Here is an 8,722-nt window from a genome sequence, read left to right on the forward strand (position 1 = left end):
CTCGTTGTCATCAGCCATTGCCACGTCCGCTCCTTCTTCGCCGCCCGGTGCCACAATCTCAATGACCGGTCGAACTACCTATAATGTTGTAATGTGTGCATATAGTATACGCTTGAATATTCAACATTATATTATGTGATATAATATAATATAATGATAATAAAGTATATCATTAACATTACTTAATAACAATCATGTAAAATGCACACCGCTAGGTAATAAGTACTAAGAAGTAATAAATTTAATTGAAAATGCTTTGGTATAGTTGCATAGTATTATGACATGAGTGTAGGTATTAAATGTAAAGTGTCTTAGGTGTTTAATTTAAATTAAATTAAATTATAAAAATAGTATTTCAAACTATAAAAATTAATGCATTCATCTGTAATGCAATTTAATGTTAAAAATATTACTACAACACTTAAATTAAAAACTATGCATGAAATTATGTAATTTGTGTTACTACTATGAGTGCCTTGTACTTCAATAACACATTGTTAAATGAATAAAAAAAATTATTAACTAAATACCTACAATTATTATACCTCTAATGTATTACAATATTACAATGTCATTGGAATACCTAATAATAATAAAAAATATGTGTATAAATCACAGTAACAGCTAACAAAATACAGCCTATTATATATTATCACAAAAAAAAAAAAAAAAATTATGATATACTTACCAAAGACGGCACCGCTCCAGGTAACAGGCGGCGAGGAAATGCTCCTCCTAAGTAATCACGACCTAGTACAAAATGTCTCGAGCACATCTTTGAGGTAGCCAAAATCTGTCGAGCTTTTATACCACCGTTGTCAGCAAACAACACCCACTGACGCCTTTGTTCGACATTCACTGGAAACCTAATGTAACCATCAAATTATGAATAGTGTTAATTTATGGCTAGAGTAATGGTACAATGACATTGAATTGTTAATAAATAAATATATTGTTACCTGTGCACAGAAACTCCATCGACACCATCGACGTTTCCACAGATCACACATAATTTGACCATGGTGATGTGCCTAAAAATTGACAATTTCAAAGATGTATAATAGCATCATATCGAAAACGTAATACATGTATTTATTAATTATAATTAACATCTTTAGTATATATATTATTAATAATAAGTAAAATAAATAGTATAGTATATACGTATAAACACTCGACATCATTATAATATCGTTACCAATGTCGTTATCAGTATGTTATCAGTGGTGATAATGCAGCAACACGGGAATTCCAAGAGTTTTGTGTTATTTTTAGAAAAACTGTGTATATTAATAATGTACATGGTAAATAATAATGTTTACGAAACGGTACAAACCAAACGCATAAGAAAATAGGATGTCCGTAATAACATAATACAAAAAAAAATGTGCGAGTGAAAAAAATGCGGGGTAACGCACAACGTATGTAATGGGAATATATGTTGATCACACCGAACGACGATCCCAGGAAAGAACGTGGAAATAATAGAACGCATTAAATTGCAAATATTAAAAAAAAAACGCGAAGTTCTCGAGATACCATGTGTGGACTTTAGGAGAACACGCACGCTCGGGTAAATGAATAATTGGCCGACTGTGACGAATATACCTACACGCGGGATAGACGCTTTTAAATAATAAAAAATGTACTCACCGGTGTATAAAACGTCCAACGAAGTAAAAAAATAAAAGTTGAGAAAAAAGTGTGCAAATTTAAGTGTACGTAAATGTGTACGTAATGACAAACGTATTGCACAAACGCTGGTCGTAGAAAAGTCAAAAGCTGACTGAAGTAGGAGAACCGGTACTGGACCCAGGTCCGCGACGCTTTTCGCTCTCCACTCCGCCGCCCATGGCACCAGTATAACCGCACATATAATTTAATAATATTAATTATTATTAAAGCTATTTGTCAATCATCGCCGATGGATAGAACGATGGACAGACCTGCGTTATTGGTACCAATCATAATTACGTAATATTCAATCCGTGGGCTAGAACAAAATTGTCGTTTGGACTCCATTTATTTACATCAGTCCACTGAAGTGAGTACACGTTCTTTTATAGTATTTTTATGTGTTTTGTTTTAGGTTTTTTTTAATTGTTATAAGTAATTAAAATTAAAATGTATTTATTTTTTTATAGAACTTATTATATTATATTATATTATTATGGATGGCATGTTTACTTTGCACAATTGCCGGGTGACAGTGAATACTCCCGTCACCCGGAGCAAGCAGCCGAGCGCTGTCGGCGGCTCTGCAAAAAGTATGCATGAATATTAACATGTATGATAATAAATATTTTAATGTTATACTCCTTTCTTTTTCAGGATGTTACAACTGTCGAAAATACGGCCATATGGCTCGCGACTGTACGTATCTTTTATATATACAAATTGTACACGTATGCAATACGTCTGAACTCGAAATAATTGTTTTTTATTATCTAGGCAAGAAGCCCAAAAATCCGGCCGGTTGGTCACCACCAGGGGAGCGGCGGCGGAAGTCGGCACCACCACGTGACAGGTGGTGGAAGTCGGCACCGCCCCGCGATCGGCGGCGACACGATGCGGCACCGTCCCGCGATCGGCGGCGACACGATGCGGCACCGTCCCGCGATCGGCGACAGGACTCGGCCCCGCGCCGGCAGCGGGGCTCGAGCTCCTTGTCGACGGTGGCGGGCCATTTGGCCTCCATGCATGTAGACGTAAGTAATATTTAAGAAAATTATTTATACATTATTTGTAATTTAAATACATTGTTGTAATTTATAATTTGTTATTATTATGTCTATTTTTTCAGAATGTTCAATAAATGTTGAAAAATTGATTTATATGTGTTTTTCTTTAAGGGTCCTATCCTAATGTGTATACCTATATATTATATATATATATTATAACATTATAACTTGTGGTGTAATACTTAAATAATGTTTTATTAGTAACCATAAGTTCAATATAAATGTAAGTTAAAGGTTAATATACTAAACATGTATGTTTAAAGAAATTAATTTATTATTAGCAGTGTTTTATTATTTATCTTTTGGTAATAGTATAATACTATTGTTATGTATGTATGATAAACAAACGGTATGACAGCGTTATAACTCTTAGCTTTGAGTTAAGGGTTAAGGGTATATTGCAATAACTGTATTGCATGAAAATAGGTAAGTAAAACAAATGTAATCTTAATTTAAGTGACTTGGAAACGTGTAATCTGGCTAATGTACATAACTCTTCAAGTGCCTTTTATTTAACATTTAATATAATTTAATATAATAAAATGTTTTAAAAAAACAAAAATAATATATTATAATAGGTATTATTTAATTGACATTATGTGTTTTGCAAGCCAATGACAGTGACAAAGGTTATGAAATTAGGACAATCTTTATCAATATGATATTTTTAAGTATAAGTACACCATTCGTACAAATTCATCATTGCACTTGTACTGTGTAAGTAAAATGCATATGTTACCTACTGCGTCTATCAAATGTATGTAATGCATTCAAATTGCTTAAATTTAATTAGATTGTGATACTACTGCTGAAGTATATGGTTGTAAGTACATTTGGCCATCGAACATTTAATAAGGTCAATGTCTAGCTACCAACAACAAAACATTATATATGTACATTAATATTAAAACGAAATGATTTCTAATTATTCTTATGTTTGTGCATTGCAATCAGAGGCGTATTTAGGGGGGGGGGCGACGGGGGGCAATCGCCCCTGGGCGCCAAAAGCTAAGTCTCTTAAAGGGGCGCCGTGGCTAGAGGTTAAATTGTTTTCACAGTGAAATTATACATATAATAAAATAAAATAATTTTTTTTATTTATTGATTTTATTGAAAAATTGAAAATTAATAATTAAATTATTGATAACATATTAGTGATAATCTGTATCATAAATACTATATTATCATAGAATTTATTAATATTCTACACAGCTCGGCAGCTCGGCTATAAATAGATGTTTGTTAATCTATCAATTTTATTATTTTGCGGGTCTGTTCCATACTCCCATGATAAAAATTATTAAAAATAGATTATTTCTATCATGGTCTGTCCATTTCTTGTCTCGTATGTAGTATGTGTAAATGTTGTTATGTGCTAATCACTATTTATGATTATTATTTATTACTGTAGGAAATGCGACAGCGACATTACAGTATTTCTAAACCACGTTTTAACGTTTTTACCGGCCTATTGATTCACCGTTAGTATTAGTGTATTATATTCATCAAGTAATTAATTTGTGTTTTTTTTTTTATTTCATTTACTTGTAAAATACTGTGCTAATAAATATTACCTACCTATTTGATTAAAGAAGACATTTAAGGTTTGTATTAAATTTTTTCATTATAATATTAGTATTCACTATTCAATTTTTAAATTTGCTTGCGGCCTAGCTAGTAGCTTATTTATTTGACAATTGACATTCTTACAGTTAATTGTAAAATGAAAAATTGTATAGGTAGTGTTATTACAATATTGATTAACTTATTATTTTTTGTTGCCTAAATGTTTAATCTGTACTTTTTTACAATTATAAGCTTACTTTACCAGCTAAATTGCTTATTGCTTTTGATTTTGCTAATTTACCGTACTGCTACTGTAGGAAGATGGTTAAGAAACATAGTGGTGCTTTCTATCGGCAAAAAAAGAAAGAAAATGCTTCTGAAACTGCCAAAGTATTAGCTAAAACGCCTAAACTGTACAATTATTTTCAACAAAATCCTCCAAATCTTACAAGAGAGAATGTCCAGAATGATAGTAATTTTTAATTTATATATATCATTATAGATTTTATATGTATTCATACATAATATACAACTTGACATGTTATAAAAATAATAATTAATTTTATTTATACATATTTAATTTTATTAGACCATAGTTTGAGTAATGATAACGCTGTTTCACAACACTGCTCTAGTGCTCATTCCCCTGAGTAAGTTATTTAAATTTATAAGCCAATTATAAATCTATAATACATAATAATAATAATAATAATATGTTACAATTGTATACTATTTTATTAGTGGGTCATCTGATTTGAATAAAGATGATGATTGTATTAGTCAACCTGAAAAAACTGAAGTAAATGAGCAGAAGATTGAACTACTTCGTACAATAAATTCAACGTTTGATAACACTGTCACTTCAGAGTAAGTAAACTCACAAGTCACATTTATGCTGGTAAACCATTATATTATTGATGAAGTACATGAAAACCTAGTAACTGTTATTCCTAGGTAATGATACTTTCTTTTTTTTTTTTACAATAAATTTATACATTATAAGTAAATACATTTTTAAACTTTGTTTGTTCAGAGATGATCCAACATTGTGGATAGTGAATGAAACAACCAAAGATTATTTTTCATTTAATGGCTTTAATCAAAACCTGGAAAACAATGATTTTTCAAAATCAAAAAGACTTTCTACAAAACGAATGCGGGGTGCTCAGCGTTCCTATTATAGATATTTCAGTCTTAAGTTTATAAAAACTAAGTTAATAAATAATGAACCATTCAATCGTACATTTTTGGTATATTCGAATAGTACCGGTAATGTTTATTGTGCACCTTGTCGATTATTTGGGAGTAAATCAGTTTTTGCTACAGTTGGTTTTAGTAACTGGAAGAAAGGAGAAGAAAAAATATCACAGCATGAAAATTCGATTTCACATAAATCTTGTGTTCTTAAAATGTCTCAAAGAGGTTCTGTATTAGAACGAATTGATAAACAACTTATTTTACAAGTAGAAACAGAAAAAATGTATTGGGAAAAAGTGTTGACAAGAGTAGCAGCTGTTGTAAAATCGTTGAGTTCCAGAGGACTTCCATTGAGAGGACATGATGATAAATTTGGTTCTACTCATAGTGGAAATTTTATAATGAGCTTAGAGCTCATAGCTGAATTTGATCCATTTCTTTCCAATCATATTGCACAATATGCCAATAAAGGAAAAGGAAGCACATCTTATTTATCTTTTGCAACTTTTGAACAATTTGTTTACATTATGGCTGAAAAAGTAAAAGAAACTATAGTCAATGAAATTAAAGATGCAAAATATTTCTCTATAGTAGTAGATTCAACGCCTGACATTTCTCATACCGATCAATTGTCATTAATATTCAGATATGTAAAAAAGAATGGTGAACCTGTTGAAAGATTTTTACAGTTTTTTGCCAATGCTGGACATAAGTCTGAAGATATGGCTGATGCAATTTTTATGGCGTTAGGAGCAAATGATCTGAATATTAAAAATTGCCGTGGCCAGTCATACGATAACGCATCTAATATGTCAGGCATGTACTCAGGACTTCAGGCAAGAATAAAAGAAGCGTGTATCCATGCAGTTTACATTCCTTGTGCTGCACATTCATTAAACTTAGTTGGTGAATGTGCAGCCAGTTGCTGTACACAGGCAAATGATTTTTTTTATTTTCTTCAAAATACCTATACGTTTTTTTCTTCTTCAACTAACCGTTGGAATGTATTAAATGAATGTCTTTCAAAATCTGAAAGTTTAACGGTTAAGAGATTATCAGACACTCGGTGGTCTGCACGCCATGATGCTTGTCTAAGTCTATCTCGAAATTGGAATGAAATTATAAAAGCTTTAAATATAATTATACATAGTTCAACAGAAAAATCAACAACCAAATGTGAAGCCAAAGGTTTATTGAAAAATCTGAAAAGTTTAGAAATGGGTATACTAACAACACTGTGGAATGATATATTGGAAAGATTCAACTGTATTAGTAAAAAACTGCAGAGTGTTCACATTGATTTAACAACAGTTGTGACTTTGTACAAATCATTAATATATTATATTCAAGACTTACGAAATAGTTTTGCATTCTATGAAAAATTGGGTAAAGAAAAATCTGGTGTAGATCAATACAAAATTGAACGAAAAAGAAAAAGGAAAATGCCTTATGGAGAGTCAAATCAAAATAATTCAACATTTCAACAAAGCGACTCATTTAGAGTAAATACTTTTACAGTTATATTAGATTCATTACTTACAGAGCTAAACAAAAGAAAGAGTGCTTATGATAAAGTTAATATAAAATTTGGTTTTTTATTTAATCTTACTAAGTTGCCACTATCCAAGGTAAGAGAACAAGCGATACAACTACAATTAGAATATCCAGAAGACCTAGGTTCATCATTCTCTAATGAATGTATTCATTTTCGTAGTCATTTATTTGGATTAGAAGATAATAATTTGCCATTAACTGTTTTAGATTTGTACAAAATATTTAAAGATCCTAATATTTCTAGTTTGTATCCATACATTGAAATAGCATTACGAATGTATTTATGCAGTCCGGTATCAAATTGTTCAGCAGAACGATCCTTTAGTGCACTAAAAAGAATAAAATCCTACTTAAGATCAACTATTGATAATGACAGACTTAATTCATTGGCTATACTGAGTATAGAATCAGAAATTACCAGTTCTCTTAAATATAAAAAAGTAATTGAAGAATTTTCTTTACAAAAGGCCCATCGTAAAATCTAAATATGTAATCATAATTTAATATTTTGTTTATTTTTTATTAGGTATAACCTTTATACTACTATATGTACCTATATTTAATTTTATTCCTTTGTAACACAATTATGAAAAAAAAGTGTAAAATCTAAAATTATTATTTGTTATAGATATTATTATAAAGTAAAATAGTTTAAATGTATTAATTGTTAATAAATAAAATTTATTAATTTAGTTATTTATTGTACATTTGGTAATAATAAATTATGTAATAATATTAACTATATTTTCAAAACATCAATAAATTATTATTTTACTGACAAATTTATGGTAAACTGCTTTATAATTATATAAATAATTGTCTAAGATTGACTTTTTTTTGTTAAGAATAATAAATAATTAGAGCAGGTTTACAGTGGTAAAATAAAAGTGTTCATTTATCACTTGTGCAGAAGCATAAATGAAATAAGTAAAAAATATACATATAATATATATATATTGAGATATAATTTTTAATGACAAAAAGTAAATTTATAATTAGAGGTTGCTTAAAAGGGAGCGCCAAAATGTTTGTACCTAGGGCGCCAAAATTGTAAATACGCCTCTGATTGCAATGTACTCGTGTGTCTGTCTATGTAATAGTAACTTACATTGAACAGTAAGTAAAATGCATAAGTTTCTGTGTCTATATATATAATTTAAAATTTAAAATGTTATGCAAGGATCTCCTTTGCTTATTGACAATGATGTAGTGCATCTTCTTATATAAAAAATACCTGAATGTAATGGGAAGCAAATTGTATATTATTTAATGTGTTTGTCTGCAATCTGAAATAATTATATATATTGAAATATATTATGTGTGAAACATACAATACTTGAATTTATCTCCTGAAATGCTTAATACAAAAAAATTAAAGTAACATACTTATATTATGAATAAATAATAATATTGTAAACATCATAATATTTCAAATCAAATCATCGTGGCAAATAGTTTTCAGTATATTTAAATTTAATCATAATATTATGTGTAAAGGTTTAGCTACCAACAAAATAAAAAAATGTATATGCATACACAGTATAATAATGTAATATTTTTTATTATAAAAACAATGGTGTGTGTATTCTCACAACAGTGTATTGTAATATACTCATGTAATAACAACTATAAAAATTATATGTATCCATGTATACAACCGTATC

The 8,722-nt window shown here is 29.6% G+C and overlaps 2 protein-coding genes across 2 annotated transcripts; both read left to right on the forward strand.

Moving 5' to 3' along the window:
* The first annotated feature begins 4,628 nt into the window (after window positions 1–4,628).
* Window positions 4,629–6,911, forward strand: LOC132925862 (zinc finger MYM-type protein 1-like). Its single transcript, XM_060990222.1, has 5 exons — window positions 4,629–4,779; window positions 4,897–4,957; window positions 5,049–5,174; window positions 5,341–6,439; window positions 6,855–6,911. The coding sequence occupies exons 1-5, from the start codon at window positions 4,629–4,631 to the stop codon at window positions 6,909–6,911; spliced, it is 1,494 nt and encodes a 497-aa protein (XP_060846205.1).
* On the forward strand, window positions 6,843–7,573 carry LOC132923960 (uncharacterized). The gene has a single exon (XM_060987974.1). The coding sequence runs from the start codon at window positions 6,947–6,949 to the stop codon at window positions 7,541–7,543; it is 597 nt and encodes a 198-aa protein (XP_060843957.1). The 5' UTR covers window positions 6,843–6,946; the 3' UTR covers window positions 7,544–7,573.
* The last annotated feature ends 1,149 nt before the right edge of the window (window positions 7,574–8,722 follow it).

The sequence above is a fragment of the Rhopalosiphum padi genome, chromosome 3 (genome assembly GCF_020882245.1).
Source record: "Rhopalosiphum padi isolate XX-2018 chromosome 3, ASM2088224v1, whole genome shotgun sequence".
NCBI lineage: Eukaryota > Metazoa > Arthropoda > Insecta > Hemiptera > Aphididae > Rhopalosiphum > Rhopalosiphum padi.

What these genes read in the sequence shown, in the direction of transcription:
- LOC132925862 (XM_060990222.1), top strand. Translation starts at nt 4,629, where the DNA reads ATGGTTAAGAAACATAGTGGTGCTTTCTATCGGCAAAAAAAGAAAGAA. An exon ending in AGAGAATGTCCAGAATGATA is followed by an intron (nt 4,780 to 4,896) that starts GTAATTTTTAAT and finishes TAATTTTATTAG; the next exon opens with ACCATAGTTTGAGTAATGAT. An exon ending in TCTAGTGCTCATTCCCCTGA is followed by an intron (nt 4,958 to 5,048) that starts GTAAGTTATTTA and finishes CTATTTTATTAG; the next exon opens with TGGGTCATCTGATTTGAATA.
- LOC132923960 (XM_060987974.1), top strand. Translation starts at nt 6,947, where the DNA reads ATGCCTTATGGAGAGTCAAATCAAAATAATTCAACATTTCAACAAAGC.